General features: G+C 47.1%; 1 protein-coding gene across 4 annotated transcripts in view; it reads right to left on the bottom strand.

The window, feature by feature from the left end:
• CNPY2 (canopy FGF signaling regulator 2) overlaps positions 1–16,340 on the bottom strand; it is a 79,586-nt gene that overhangs the window by 43,750 nt on the left and 19,496 nt on the right. For all 4 annotated transcript variants that reach the window (XM_075336959.1, XM_075336960.1, XM_075336961.1 and 1 more), the window contains exon 4: positions 8,303–8,500. In XM_075336959.1, coding sequence (XP_075193074.1) covers positions 8,303–8,500 — 198 coding nt within the window. The remainder of the gene's footprint in view (positions 1–8,302; positions 8,501–16,340) is intronic.

The raw sequence follows: 16,340 nt of genomic DNA, 5'->3' as shown, positions 1-16,340 counted from the left end.
AGAGTGCACTGACACTGCGCATTGAAAAGAATATTGGCATTTTGATTGCTTTTTATAGAATTTTTTTGTCAGTACGCATTGTAAAAACCTGGCGAGTGGGGCTATTCTTTACTTTTTCCTCACTTTGCGCACTGACAGTGCACTCTCGCCAGTTCATAACTTCTCATTAAAGCCAGTGAGGGAGTGCACTGACACTGCGCATTGACACAAGGGAGCTTATACTGAGCATATATCGGAATTGGAAACTGAAGTATACTCAATAGATCAACAAGCATGCGCAAAATATAATCAAACAGGAAGATAGTAGAAAAAAAATAATAAAGCAGATAGAGTAGGGAGGGAAAAATACAGACTTTTGTAATTAAAATGTGGCACCCCAGGGTTCAGTTGCCACAAATATAACTGTACCTGGGGCAGGGAAGGATCTCCACATCAGGTAATCCCACAAACAACACTTCCACTCCAAGTCTGGAGGGGGAGCTCTACAAGCCGAATTCAGGTGAAGTCCCCTTTAAATCCAGGTTTGGAGGTGGAGTCAGACAGACAGTTGACAGTTGGAGTTGAGCTTGAGCGAGGAGAGGGAAGACATCAAAATGGAGAGGGCTGTGCTTAGCCCGCACGAGTAGCTGTGTGACAGACAGGGATCCAGAAGTGAGGCAAAAGAGGAGTGACTGGGGAGGTGGAGCCAGACCGGTTCATGCCCGAGGAACAGCGCTGACTATCGACACCAGCGTCCGAGATTGTGAGGGATTTAATCTGCCCAGCAATAAAGACCGGAGGCCAGGGAGACTACAGATCTCCTGGCCGCAGCAGCACCTGAAGGCAAAGCCGCTACACAGAGCTTAGGGACCGCAGTGAGTACAGCAGTGCCCCTTAGAGAAGCTCCCGCCACCTGCCATACAGGTGAAGACAGTGAGAGAGGGACAAGGTATGGCTCCAGGCAGTCTAGGACCAAGGAGAGACACAGCGCAGCAGGGAGGCCTCAATACGCGCCGGGTGTGGAGACCCTGAACTGTTCCCAGATCACCAAAAATTGTCAAATCAGATACTGAACCCCTTTTTAATAACACCTGCAAGTAAAACCTGGTCAGAGTTGATGAATTGGTGTCACATACTTTATTTCTCTCATCAGAGGAGCCATAGGCTGCTGCACTAACGTGACAGTTAAAAAGGCTGTGAAGACAAACTGCCATATCTGTGTACAGACTACAAACACTGCCCTGGGGACCCCGCTTCACCTACAGGAAGTGTAAACAACTGGCTGCCTAACCATCGCCCCGGAGGTCTGACCTGCGTAGGTGGCGTCATGAAATACTTTTTTTTTTTTATTATTTACTGACTTTCAGCGACCACCAGGGCCACGGGACCAGGCACAGGCCCCCGTGACATAATCCCATTATCCAACGCCCGGAACCGAGTACCCCACGGCCCTGGGGCGGGTCAAAAGCATATTAGAAAAGCAATTGGATTATTATATTAAATAGGCATTAAAGGGAACCTGTCACCAGGTTTTTCCCTTATGAGCTGCAGCCACCACCAGTGAGCCCTTATATACAGCATTCTAGAATTCTGTATATAAATGCCCAGGCCGCTCTGTATAACGTCATCCACACTAGCTTCAAAAGGAGGACAAAAATTGCTGAAAGAGGAGGTGCGGGACCCGGAGAACGGAGACGCCCATCCGACCAGTCTGCTCCGCACCGACCGTTAGGTAAGTATTATAAACATCCGGTGACAGGTTCCCTTTAACTGTACCCCCTGCACTAACCGACAGCCGCTCAGCAACAGAACCAGCTGTTAGTCAGTTCGGGGAGCGCGGTTACAGCTGCCACTCTCCATACACAGAGCGGTGATTAAACCCTCACCAGCGCCGCGCCTGTGACAGAAACCGGAACACTGCTTGGAGATTGAAAGTTTATTTCCTTCCGGCAGCAGGGTTAAATGTGCAGGCACCGGGCAGGTTCAAAATTCTATTAACCTGCAGATTAACCCCTTTACGACCGCCGATACGCCTTTTAACGGCGACATATTAGGGTACTTTTTCCGATCCGCCGCTTTTTAACGGCGGTCGGAAAAAAGGGTCTAGCGCCCCCCAGAGTCGGAAAATTTCCGGGGTCTCAGCTTCCGGGGGTAGCTGAGACCCTGGAGATTACGGTTCAGGCCGTTTTTTTCATTTAAAGGTACGGTGATCGCCGTTATTAACCGAATAACGGCAAGCATGTACCTGCAAAATGAAATGCCGGTTTTTAATGCATTTTAATGGTTTCTCTCACATTTGACGTGATCTAACAGTCAAATGTGAGAGAACGGTCCTTGTCCGGTCCCTCTCGGTCCCCCCCCCCGGTACCTGGGTCTCGTTACCGAGTTCCCACGGCATTCCCCCGGCCCCCCTCCTTCTCGTGTCCGTGTAAAATGGCGGGCGCATGCGCAGTTCGACCGCCAAAGTCTGCCTCCTTCCACCTAGCAACGTCAGGAATTAATTTCATTGGTTCCCGACATTTGATCACTGTGTTAGACCCTATCACAGTGATCAAATACCCCAAATATTTTGGAAATGGCAGCATTTGGGTCTGCCTCCCTCTTCTCTCCCTTGTAGTTGATCTGGGAGAGAAGAGAGAGAGACTACATTTGCTGCCGTTTCTGTCAGAAAAAAAAACACCAATTTTTATTATAAATCAGTCATCCTCATCCCCAATATCCTCACCCAAAATATCCCCCCCCCAAATATCCTCATCACCTCCGTCAGAATCCCCCCTTAGTTAGAATTTTTATTTTAGATTTTTTTTTTCTTATATCAGGGTTAGATCAGGGTTAGATCAGGGTTAGATCAGGGTTAGATCAGGGTTAGGATCAGGGTTAGGATCAGGGTTAAAAAAAATCTAAAAAAAATTTTTCAAAAAATTTAAAAAAATAAATAAAAAATTTGTAGTATTTTTTTTCTTTTTTTTGCTAGGCAGTGAAAAATACTGTAATGGCGCGGAGAACATTTACCGCCGAGCAGGCATACATGCTTCTTGCCTCCGGCAGTTCAGGCTCGGATACAGAGTCTGCCTCTGAAATCGAGCGATTTTCGGATAGTGACGACTCGGCTTCCTCCTCGGGATCCGACAGCCCGATGGTAGCGGAGTCGGTCGTCACTGCTGAAACGTCAGAGGCAGGTCCAAGTAGTGCCCTTCCCCGGCCACTATGGTATCCTGACCCGTCCTTCTCCCCTCAAATTCCTCCATTTGTAGCAACCCCCGGTATAAATGTAAATGTCACAAATTTTACCCCATTAGATTTTTTCCAAATTTATGTTACCCCAGAAGTCCTCCAATTATTTGTCCACCAAACCAATTTATATGCCCGTCAATATATATCCCAACATCCTACCTCCATCCATTCCCGCTCCTGGATCCCCACAAATGTCCCCGAACTTAAAAAATTTTTGGGCATAACTTTTAACATGGGGTTAGTGAAAAAATCTACACTCCGCTCGTACTGAGCAACAAAAACAGTGCACAGCACCCCTGTGTTTGCAGCCATCATGACCCGATCCCGATATGAGACCCTTTTGCGATTCCTGCACTTTAACGATAATTCCCAAGCCCTCCAAAGAAATGACCCAAACTATGACCGACTTTATAAATTGAGACCCCTAATATCCCTTCTAAAAACTACCTTCCTAAATTCGTATACCCCTGACAAAAATGTCTCTATAGACGAGTCCCTTATGAGCTATAAGGGCCGTCTGTCTTTCCGCCAATTTATCCCCTCCAAGCGTGCCAAATATGGTATAAAATTATACAAAATGTGCGAAAGCACAACCGGTTACACGTGTACCTTTCTCATTTACGAAGGGAGGGATCGCCAAATCAACCCCCCAAACTGCCCCCAGGCAATTGGCATCCCTGGCAAAATTGTTTGGGAGCTAATGACCCCCTTCCTTGAGAAAGGCTATCACGTGTATACCGATAATTACTATACCAGTGTCCCCCTTTCTAAATCCCTCCACGCTGCAAACACAGGGGCCTGTGGAACAATCAGAAAAAACAGAGTTGGTCTACCGTCACAGTTGGTGTCTAAACGTGTGGAGAAGGGTGCATCCTCCTCAATGGCAAGTGACCATCTTCTTGCCATAAAATGGAGAGACCGCAAGGACGTTTTCATGCTCACCACATTGCATGCGGACACCACTGTGACGGTCAGGGACAGGGGCGCCACCAGTGACAAACAGAAGCCGCTCTGTGTCGCAGACTACAATAAGTTCATGGGATCTGTCTGACCAGGTGCTTCAGCCTTATCTAGTGAAGCGGAAAACCAAAACCTGGTATAAAAAGGTAGCAATCTATCTCCTACAGGTTGCTACCTATAATAGCTTCATCCTCTATAAAAAATCTCAAGGACCGCTCTCTTTCCTCCTATACCAGGAGAAAATTATTGAGAGCCTCCTCTTTGACTCGGAGGCACAGGAGGAAGCCTTCGAGTCAGAGGATGTCCGGAGACTTTCCGAGCGTCATTTCATTCGCCCCATCCCTTCCACTCCCACCCAAAGGTATCCCCAAAAAAGATGCCGTGTTTGTAGAAAGCACGGCACAAGGAGCGATTCCCGGTACTACTGCCCCATGTGCCCCTCCCAACCAGGCCTTTGCATCTCCCCCTGTTTTGAAACCTACCACACATCCCTCAATTATTAATTGGCATAAATAAATTACACCAAACTGTGTGGTAGCAGCTTTTTTTTAATTTTGAAAATACTTTACTTTTATATTTCTGTTCAGTAATTTTTTTTTTCTTGGACTAGTAATAAAGAGAAAATTTTCAGCAGTAAAACCCCATTTTACCCCATTTCACAATTAATTCCAGGACTTTATCATCACATACCAAACAATTATTCAGACAAAACCCAGTCCACATGCCCACGTCTTTAGACTCCAGAGTGTGGACTCCACTAATGTTCTTGAAAAGTCTCATCATTTGACAACTTTCCAGGACTTCATTACTCAAACATTTTTTTTACCAATTATTTTAGTTTGACTCATATTACCACTAGGTCTTACTACACAAAACTTTTCTTTGCATTTATCTTGGTATTATGGGCATGATCATTTTATTGGAGGATCCCCTAACAATGATGCTGTGCCATATTCAAACACTATGGGCTTTACTGCAGGGTTCTTGCCGAACCACCTGCATCGAACAATACTTTCAGAATTCTGTAACGAATTGGTCGTTTTGTGCACATAGCGGTTCCTACCTTGGCGGGCAGGAGCCTGTTATGATGTACCATGTCGCTTGGCACATTTGTCCCTCATATAGGGATTGATGGAGCTAAGAAGACATTGTACGACCAGTTATTTGGAAGATAAAGCTGTCCTTCCGGCCCTGCTGGTGTTCTGTCATCTTTGGCACACTCAGGTTTGCCACATAGTGGCTGCCAACTCCTCCACATTTGAACATTTTGCCCTTCCGTCCAATAAAGTTTATTCTTCCTTCTACAACTGTTTTGTTAGCAAGACCAAGTCCAGTAAATGTGTTTTTAGGGGCATGCCGCCCTTTGTGAGTAATAATTCCTGGAAGGATTTTCTTGTTTGGTAGCACAATGTCTCTGTAAGCTTTGAATAGGTTCTGGGATTCCATCAGTTTTACCCTGAAGACCAAATGGTGCACCATCTATAATAGGCATCAGCTGCATAAAAAATGGTGTCAAACTACTCCCTACCTCTGTAAACAAATACATTACAGGGTATAACTTACAAAGACATTTATGGGGTTTTTCTGTTCTTGAAACCCAAAAAGCTCTGCAAATTTGAGAATATATTCCAAATTCAGCCAAATTTGCTTTCAAAAATTCAAATATTGCTCCTTTCGTTCCAAGCTCTACCATTTGCCCGTACAGAGGTTTCTCGCCACATGTGGGGTATCGGCGCGCTCATAAGAAAGTGGGTAACAAAGTGTGAGCTCCAATTTTTGGAGCTACCTCTTGAAAAAGTGAGAAAATTGATGCTAAAGCAACATTTTTTGCTAAAAAAATGAAAATTTTCAATATGACAACCTAATGTTATCAAATTCTGTGAAGTACCTGTCAGTCCAAAATGCTCACTATACCACTAGATAGAAGCCTTAAGGGGTCTAGTTTCCAAAATGGAGTCACTTGAGGGGGGTTTCTGCTGTTTAGGTACCTTAGGGGACCTGTAAATGTAACATGGTGCCCGCAATCTGTTTCTGCCAAATTTGCTTTCAAAAATTCAAATATTGCTCCTTTCGTTCCAAGCTCTACCATTTGCCCGTACAGAGGTTTCTCGCCACATGTGGGGTATCGGCGCGCTCATAAGAAAGTGGGTAACAAAGTGTGAGCTCCAATTTTTGGAGCTACCTCTTGAAAAAGTGAGAAAATTGATGCTAAAGCAACATTTTTGGGTAAAATGTTATTTTTTTTTTCTTTCATTCCACATTACTTTAGTTCATGTGAGGCACCTGAAGGGTTAATAAACTTCTTTGATGTGGTTTTGAGTACCTTGAGGGGTGCAGATTTTAGAATGGGGTCACTTTTGGGTATTTTCTGTCACCTAGGACTCTCAAAGTCACTTCAAATGTGATGTGGTCCCTAAAAAAATCGTTTTGTAAATTTTCTTGAAAAAATGGGAAATTGCTGATGAACTTTGACCCCTTATAACTTCCTAACCCCAAAAAATTTTGTTTAAAAAATTGTGATGATGTAAAGTAGACATGTGGGAAATGTTGTTTATTAACTATTTTGTGTGACATAACTCTCTGGTTTATGGGCATAAAAATTAAAAGTTTGAAAATTGCAAAATTTTAATTTGTTTTGTCAAATTTCATATTTTTTCACAAAAAAAAAAAAAAAAATCATCCTAAATTTACCTCTAACATGAAGCCCAATATGTCACGAAAAAACAATCTCAGAATCACCGGGATCCATTGAAGCGTTCCAGAGTTATAGCCTTATAAAGGGACACTGGTCAAAATTGCAAAAAATGGCCTGGGCATTAAGTACAAAACTGGCTTCGTCCTTAAGGGGTTAAGGCTATGTGTCCACGTTGCTTTTTACCTGCTTTTTTGCTGCTTTTTCAACTGCAGCATTTAATGCCAAAATGGATGTGTTCTGCTTTTCAAGCAAAGTCTATGGGAATTTGGGTTTCTTGTGCACACTATGCTGTTCAAAAAGGTGCCTTTTTGTGGCAGAAATTTGGGCAAAAACTCAGCTTTGCAGTTCAAAACTCAAATGGCAAAAACAACTGACATGTCAATGCAATTATTACCATCTTTTCAGTTAGCCATTAAAAGGTATCAACCACTGAGGACTCTCAGTTCTTTTAAACAATTTTTTTAAAAACACATGTGCGTTTTTTACTTGTTGATTTCCTGCATATAATATAAGTCTATAGGAAAAATCTGCACATAAAACTCGGTGTACCCACAAGAGAAATTGACATGTGACTGATTTGAAACACGCACCGCAGGTCAGTTTAAACCAAAAAAAAAAAAAAAAAAAAAAGCACTATGCAGTGGAACCTTGGTTTAAGAGTAACTTGGTTTGAGAGCGTTTTGTAAGACAAGCAAAGATTTTTACAAATTTGTAGCTTGGTTTAAGAGCAATGATTTGCAAGAAGAGCAAATACTCACCGTGTACACTTCCGATTCAGTCCTTTCACCGCGCTCTGACCCGCTCTGGAGGTAACTTTCTGTACATATGTACTGTATACTGAACACAGTATACCATTCTACAGTACAGTATATACTATACAGCATGTCTATCAACTTGCATTTGTGGATACAGTATTGTACTTTCTTTCTGCTAACCAGTATAGCACATTACTTATACTGTACATCTCACACAACAACTTTATTGTAAGCTAAAGTGCAGTTAATTGCTTTTTATGTTTTTTACTGTACTGAACAGTATTTTGTATTAGTGTACTGTAATAATTTTATATGAATACAGTCATTATTTTGATTACTGTAATAAGTTTGTATAAATACAGTAAATACTTTTGGGTTGTGGGATGAATTGTCTGTGTTTCAATTATTTCCTACGGGAAAATTTGCTTTGATGTAAGAGTAACTTGGTTAAAGAGCACACTCCCGGAACCATTTATGCTCGTAATCCAAGGCTCCACTGTATATAAATCCTATCCATTCTGCTGGAACTTTAAAATACTGCGTTTTTGACCCAGCAAAAATACACAGTATCAAACACTCACCAAAAACTCATCGTGGGCACCCAACCTTATTTAGAACACGGTTAACAGTCAAAGATTAGCACGCAGATTTACAAGCACTAAATATCAACCATACTCACTGTAAATTTCAGATCGGATATCACTTCTTTGTCGATGTTGGTGTTGGAGGCATCCATTCTTGTGCCATCACGAGAAAGGACACGTACATAGGTTTTTCGCTGTGTGTCTGGGTCTACCTTCTCGCCATAAGATTTCATGTTTTCACAGACATGTTCTAGAAGCTCCATGAGATGAGATTCAGTTCGGGCATAGGGCACCTAAATTGAATATATTAATGAGAAGCAATAATCAGAAAATGACCAAATATTTAAATCAGGTTATTATTTTTATTGTATTTTAATTTTTGGAAAATTTTGTGTTACCATAGCACAATCTGTATCAAAATAAAAATTAGACATCTTGCACTTTTTAAATTGGTCATCGAGGCTTTTTTATAGTCCGACTTCCTGGAATTTCAGAAAACCACTGAGTAAATGAGCAAAAAAAAAAAAAAACAACAACATTTTATATATGTGGTTTATATACTTTTTATATACTGCAGCTTCCTATTAGAGGGAGGTATGTAAAGAAGGGAATTTTGTTTACTTACCGTAAATTCCTTTTCTTCTAGCTCCAATTGGGAGACCCAGACAATTGGGTGTATAGCTTCTGCCTCTGGAGGCCACACAAAGTATTACACTTAAAAGTGTAAAGCCCCTCCCCTTCTGCCTATACACCCCCCGTGCCTCACGGGCTCCTCAGTTTTGGTGCAAAAGCAAGAAGGAGGAAAAGTTATAAATTGGTTTAAAGTAAATTCAGTCCGAAGAAATTTCGGAGAACTGAAACCATTGAACATGAACAACATGTGTACACAAAGAACAACAGCCCGAAGGGAACAGGGGCGGGTGCTGGGTCTCCCAATTGGAGCTAGAAGAAAAGGAATTTACGGTAAGTAAACAAAATTCCCTTCTTCTTTGTCGCTCCATTGGGAGACCCAGACAATTGGGACGTCCAAAAGCAGTCCCTGGGTGGGTAAAGTAAAACCTCGAAATAGAGCCGTAAAACGGCCCCTTCCTACAGGTGGGCAACCGCCGCCTGAAGGACCTGCCTTCCTAGGCTGGCATCTGCCGAAGCATAGGTATGCACCTGATAGTGTTTCGTGAAAGTGTGCAGGCTCGACCAGGTAGCTGCCTGACACACCTGCTGAGCCGTAGCCTGGTGCCGCAAAGCCCAAGACGCACCCACGGCTCTGGTAGAATGGGCCCTTAGCCCTGAGGGAACCGGAAGCCCAGAAGATCGGTAAGCTTCGAGAATAGGTTCCTTGATCCACCGAGCCAGGGTTGATTTGGAAGCCTGTGACCCTTTACGCTGGCCAGCGACAAGGACAAAGAGTGCATCCGAGCGGCGCAAGGGCGCCGTACGAGAAATGTAGAGTCTGAGTGCTCTCACCAGATCTAACAAGTGCAAATCCCTTTCACATTGGTGAACTGGATGAGGACAAAAAGAGGGTAAGGAGATATCCTGATTGAGATGAAAGGGGGATACCACCTTAGGGAGAAATTCCGGAACCGGACGCAGAACCACCTTGTCCTGGTGAAACACCAGGAAAGGGGCTTTGCATGACAGCGCTGCTAGCTCAGACACTCTCCGAAGTGATGTGACTGCTACTAGGAAGGCCACTTTCTGCGAAAGGCGTGAGAGAGGAATATCCCTCATTGGCTCGAAAGGTGGTTTCTGAAGAGCCATCAGCACCCTGTTCAGATCCCAGGGTTCTAACGGTCGCTTGTAAGGAGGGACTATGTGACAAACCCCCTGCAGGAACGTGCGTACCTGTGGAAGACTGGCTAGGCGCTTCTGAAAGAACACAGAGAGCGCTGAGACTTGTCCCTTAAGGGAGCCGAGCGACAAACCTTTTTCCAATCCGGATTGAAGGAAGGAAAGAAAAATGGGCAAGGCAAATGGCCAGGGAGAAAAACCCTGATCAGAGCACCAAGATAAGAATATCCTCCACGTCCTGTGGTAGATCTTGGCGGACGTTGGTTTCCTAGCCTGTCTCATAGTGGCAATGACCTCTTGAGATAACCCTGAAGACGCTAGGATCCAGGACTCAATGGCCACACAGTCAGGTTGAGGGCCGCAGAATTCAGATGGAAAAACGGTCCTTGAGACAGCAAGTCTGGTCGGTCTGGTAGTGCCCACGGTTGGCCCACCGTGAGATGCCACAGATCCGGGTACCACGACCTCCTCGGCCAGTCTGGAGCGACGAGGATGGCGCGGCGGCAGTCGGACCTGATCTTGCGTAACACTCTGGGCAACAGTGCCAGAGGAGGAAACACATAAGGGAGTTGAAACTGCGACCAATCCTGAACTAAAGCGTCTGCCGCCAGAGCTCTGTGATCTTGAGACCGTGCCATGAATGTCGGGACCTTGTGGTTGTGCCGGGACGCCATTAGGTCGACGTCCGGCATCCCCCAGCGGCAACAGATCTCCTGAAACACGTCCGGGTGAAGAGACCATTCCCCTGCGTCCAAGCCCTGGCGACTGAGAAAGTCTGCTTCCCAGTTTTCTACGCCCGGGATGTGAACTGCGGATATGGTGGAGGCTGTGGCTTCCACCCATAGCAGAATCCGCCGGACTTCCTGGAAGGCTTGCCGACTGCGTGTTCCGCCTTGGTGGTTGATGTATGCCACCGCTGTGGAGTTGTCCGACTGAATTCGGATCTGCTTACCTTCCAGCCACGGCTGGAACGCCTTTAGGGCAAGATACACTGCCCTTATCTCCAGAACATTGATCTGAAGGGAGGACTCTGGCTGAGTCCAAGTACCCTGAGCCCTGTGGTGGAGAAAAACCGCTCCCCACCCTGACAGGCTCGCGTCCGTCGTGACCACAGCCCAGGATGGGGGCAGGAAGGATTTCCCCTTCGACACAGAAGTGGGAAGAAGCCACCACTGAAGGGAAGCCTTGGCTGCCCGAGAAAGGGAGACGTTCCTGTCGAGGGACGTCGACTTCCTGTCCCATTTGCGGAGAATGTCCCATTGAAGTGGACGCAGATGAAACTGCGCAAAAGGAACTGCCTCCATTGCTGCTACCATCTTCCCTAGGAAGTGCATGAGGCGCCACAAGGGGTGTGACTGGCCTTGAAGGAGAGATTGCACCCCTGTCTGTAGTGAACGCTGTTTGTCCAGCGGAAGCTTCACTATCGCTGAGAGAGTATGAAACTCCATGCCAAGATATGTCAGTGATTGGGCCGGTGTCAGATTTGACTTTGGAAAATTGATGATCCACCCGAAACTCTGGAGAGTCTCTAGAGCAATGCTCAGGCTGTGTTGGCATGCCACTTGAGAGGGTGCCTTGACAAGCAGATCATCTAAGTAAGGGATCACCGAGTGTCCCTGAGAGTGCAGAACTGCTACTACTGTTGCCATGACCTTGGTGAAGACCCGTGGGGCTGTCGCCAAGCCGAAAGGCAGTGCCACGAACTGAAGGTGTTCGTCCCCTATGGCGAAACGCAGGAAGCGCTGATGCTCTGGAGCAATCGGTACGTGGAGATAAGCATCTTTGATGTCGATTGATGCTAGGAAATCTCCTTGGGACATTGAGGCGATGACGGAGCGGAGCGATTCCATCCGGAACCGCCTGGTTTTTACATGTTTGTTGAGCAGTTTTAGGTCCAGAACAGGACGGAAGGATCCGTCCTTTTTCGGCACCACGAACAAGTTGGAGTAAAAACCGTGACCCTGTTGCTGAAAAGGAACAGGGATCACCACTCCTTCTGCCTTCAGAGTGCACACCGCCTGAAGAAGAGCATCGGCTCGCTCGGGGGGCGGAGATGTTCTGAAGAACCGAGTCGGAGGACGAGAGTTGAACTCTATCCTGTAACCGTGAGACAGAATGTCTCTCACCCAACGGTCTTTTACCTGTGGCAGCCAGGCGTCGCAAAAGCGGGAAAGCCTGCCACCGACCGAGGATGCGGTGTGAGGAGGCCGAAAGTCATGAGGAGGCCGCTTTGGGAGCGGTTCCCCCGGCGGTCTTTTTAGGACGTGACTTAGACCGCCATGAATCGGAGTTCCTCTGATCCTTCTGAGGCCTTTTGGACGAGGAGAATTGAGACCTGCCCGCGGACCGAAAGGACCGAAACCTCGATTGTACCTTCCGTGGTTGAGGTCTGTTTGGTTTGGACTGGGGTAAGGATGAGTCCTTTCCCTTGGATTGTTTAATGATTTCATCCAATCGCTCACCAAACAGACGGTCGCCAGAAAATGGCAAACCGGTTAAGAACTTTTTTGGAAGCAGAGTCTGCCTTCCATTCACGTAGCCACATGGCCCTGCGGACTGCCACCGAATTGGCGGATGCTACCGCCGTACGGCTCGCAGAGTCCAGGACAGCATTAATGGCGTAGGACGCAAACGCCGACGCCTGAGAGGTTAAGGACACCACTTGCGGAGCAGACGTACGTGTGACTGCATTAATCTGCGCATGACAAGCTGAGATAGCTTGGAGTGCCCATACGGCTGCGAATGCTGGAGCAAAAGACGCGCCGATAGCTTCATAGATGGATTTCAACCAGAGCTCCATCTGTCTGTCAGTGGCATCTTTGAGTGAAGCCCCATCTTCCACTGCAACTATGGATCTAGCCGCCAGTCTGGAGACTGGAGGATCCACCTTGGGACACTGAGCCCAGCCCTTTACAACGTCAGGGGGGAAGGGATAACGTGTATCCTTAAGGCGCTTGGAAAAACGCTTATCTGGGCAAGCTCGGTGTTTCTGGACTGCCTCTCTGAAGTCAGAGTGATCCAGAAACGTACTCAATGTACGCTTGGGAAACCTGAAACGGAATTTCTCCTGCTGAAAAGCTGACTCCTCAATTGGAGGAGCTGGGGGAGAAATATCCAACACCTGATTGATGGTCGCTATAAGGTCATTCACTATGGCGTCACCTTCAGGTGTATCTAGGTTGAGAGCGGCCTCAGGATCAGAATCCTGATCTGCTACCTCCGCTTCATCATCCAGAGAGTCCTCATGCTGAGACCCTGAACACTGTGATGAAGTCGAGGGAATTTCCCAGCGAGCCCGCTTAGGCGGCCTGGGACTGCGGTCCGTGTCAGAGACCTCACCCTGGGACCTATGGGTCACCCCAGGAGCACTTTGCTGCTCCAACTGAGGGGGGCCTGGGGTCAATGATTCAACAGTGCCCGTGGCCTGAGTCACCGGTCTGGACTGTAAGGCTTCTAGTATCTTAGCAGACCATTTATCCATACTCTCAGACAGTTTGTCAGCAAATACTGCAAACTCCGTCCCTGTCACCTGGACAGTGGTAGCAGGTGGTTCCACCTGGGCCACCAGTAGCAGAGGCTCCGGCTGAGTAAGTGCCACAGGGGCCGAGCATTGCACACAATGAGGATCGGTGGAACCTGCCGGTAGTATAGCCGCACATGAGGTACAGGTTGCAAAGTAAGCCTGTGCTTTGGCACCCTTGCTTTTTGCGGACGACATGCTGTTGTCTCCTCTGAGTACAATCCAGGAGGGTATATAGCCAAAAATCAACAGTGCGACCGTACAGTGTAAATGTATAGCATATAAGCATATATATATATGTACACTTCGGCACTCAGTGGGGCCAGCACCCAGGTGCTGCTTACCGACCGCTCAAAGCGGTTGTGTGATCACCAGATTCCCTGCCTGGGCCTCCCAGAGCCGTGTTGTCTCTCCTCTCCAGCGTCAGAAGTGCTGACAGGAATGGCTGCCGGCGTTCTGTGGGGAGGAGGGGGCCGTGGGCGTGCCCTAGAAAGTGCGGGAATCTGATGCCCCACTGTGCTGAGTGAGGGGGGAGGAGGATACAAAGTATGCTCCAGCCCTCAGCGCTGACGTCCTGTGCAGCGTCCCGCCCTTCCCCTGACTGGCAGGCCTGGGGGCGGGAATATGCGATACTAGGCCGCAAAAGCCGGGGACTAAAGTTATAAGCGCGGCCGGTAAATAAGTGCGGCCGGCGCGGTAGTCCCCGGCGCACTAACACACCCAGCAGTGCTGCAGTGTGTATGGCACAAGCGCTCCATGCGCGGTCCCCCAGGGGGACACAGAGTACCTCACAGTAGCAGGGACTTGTCCCTGACGATACCCGGCTCCTGTCCAGCAGATTCCCCAGGGGCTGCGGAGGGAGCACGGTCCCAGTGCCTGGAGACCGATTAGGATCCCACTTCACCCAGGGCCCATTAAGGGATGGGGAAGGAAAACAGCATGTGGCTCCTGCCTATGTACCCGCAATGGGTACCTCAACCTTAACAGCACCGCCGACCAGAGTGGGGTGAGAAGGGAGCATGCTGGGGGCCCTGTTATGGGCCCTCTTTTCTTCCATCCCACATAGTCAGCAGCTGCTGCTGACTAAGATGTGGAGCTATGCGTGGATGTCAGCCTCCTTCGCACAAAGCATAAAAACTGAGGAGCCCGTGAGGCACGGGGGGTGTATAGGCAGAAGGGGAGGGGCTTTACACTTTTAAGTGTAATACTTTGTGTGGCCTCCGGAGGCAGAAGCTATACACCCAATTGTCTGGGTCTCCCAATGGAGCGACAAAGAAAATAGAAATGGTCTTAAAAAAATTGTGAAAATATGGAAGCCTTGGTTTGCTTCCCCTTCAATTCTCGTTAGTTCCCAGGCGATGAGGAGTATTCTCTTATGATTAAAGTATGTGATATTTGGTGCCTGACATATGGTGTCTTATGCTTTTGGATAAGATATTAGAACCACAGTATGTTAAGGGCAAGGTTAATTTTGTCAGACAGTATTAACGAGCAATGACAAATGCTATTCATGCGGGAGTGTCCTTGCTGCAATGTAAGGAGGACGTGTGAGACCGTGTTGCCGCTATATATCCTGATTATACAGCAGTTATCAGCGGTTTACTTGCTAATCCTTTGTCCTGGACCCCCGGGGAAGCCTTCTGGAGAAAGTGGTGGTTCTCTAGAGCAAAAGGCTGACACACAGCAAGCATGTCAGACAGCAGGCACACGACGGTGCTACATCAAAAATGGTGCCACCATCCTCTGCACCGGTGAGGGACAGAATGGCGAAGCTGGGGTGGTTTGCTCTGAGCGCTGGGGACTGGATGGTGGATGAGGGGACCCCTGTACAGGAACAGGTACCAAAGGTTGAGATGGCTGAGTATGAGAGGCTGCAGGGTGACATTACAGGCAAGATGGCACCGCTCCCTCAGAGGCACCCACAGGGAGACAGACAAGTGCTCCAGCCAGAGGAGCGCAGGTTAGAGGAGACCTATGAGAACAGAAACCCTGCAGTGGAGCCTACCCTACAGGATGTGCTAGCTGCAGCTAAATCCTGTGGATCCACACCAGAAACTCAAACAAACCATATGGGGGGGACTCAGAGAGGATATCGCCTTCATCAGACAGGACATACAAAAAACTAACACAAAAAGTTAAAGAATTGTACCAAAAAAATCTTACGAGAGGCCTGCAAAACATCAATACCCTCCTTACTAAAGCAGACAATCTGGAAAAGAGGCTGTGGCAAAATAATTTGAGCCTGGTGATCCCTTACATTTTTTTTGAGTCCTTGGTGATTGAAAAATTTGGCAAAAATGATTTCTCCTCCTTCGCAAATTGAGAGGGGGCACAGTAGCTAGGAGATCTTTACCACCTGGCGCCCCTCCAATGCTTGTTATGATTAAATTACTGTACTTCAAGGACTGTGATCTTATACTATGGAAAGCTAGACACCACTCTGCACTATTGATGGGCCGCAGCAGCCACATCTTTCAGTGAATTCCTGTGGTTAAGGGTGCACAACCCCCACCAAGTGACCCCTCTGCAATTCAGCATTACTGATTTTCTCCCAGATAAGACCCTATTGCGCTCATCTTTCCTTTAGTGTCTTCCGATGGCTAAGTAGATAAGAGAATGATATCGTGGACAAGAGAATAAAAATATTACCGGTACATAAAACTTTATGTGTGTACTGGTAAATGGCTCCCAAACACAGATGAAAATTAACAAGACAGGCTGTCCATCTGATGTGTATGGGGGGGGGTGTCTCTTGACTCTCACATGACAGGTGACTTCGTAACAGACTGTTCAGGGGGGGTTGAAATTTCAATGCCGGATTC

The sequence above is a fragment of the Anomaloglossus baeobatrachus genome, chromosome 2, assembly GCF_048569485.1.
Source record: "Anomaloglossus baeobatrachus isolate aAnoBae1 chromosome 2, aAnoBae1.hap1, whole genome shotgun sequence".
Classification (NCBI taxonomy): domain Eukaryota; kingdom Metazoa; phylum Chordata; class Amphibia; order Anura; family Aromobatidae; genus Anomaloglossus; species Anomaloglossus baeobatrachus.
The sequence above is the reverse complement of the archived record's forward strand: the minus strand, read 5'-3'. Positions and strand labels throughout refer to the sequence as shown.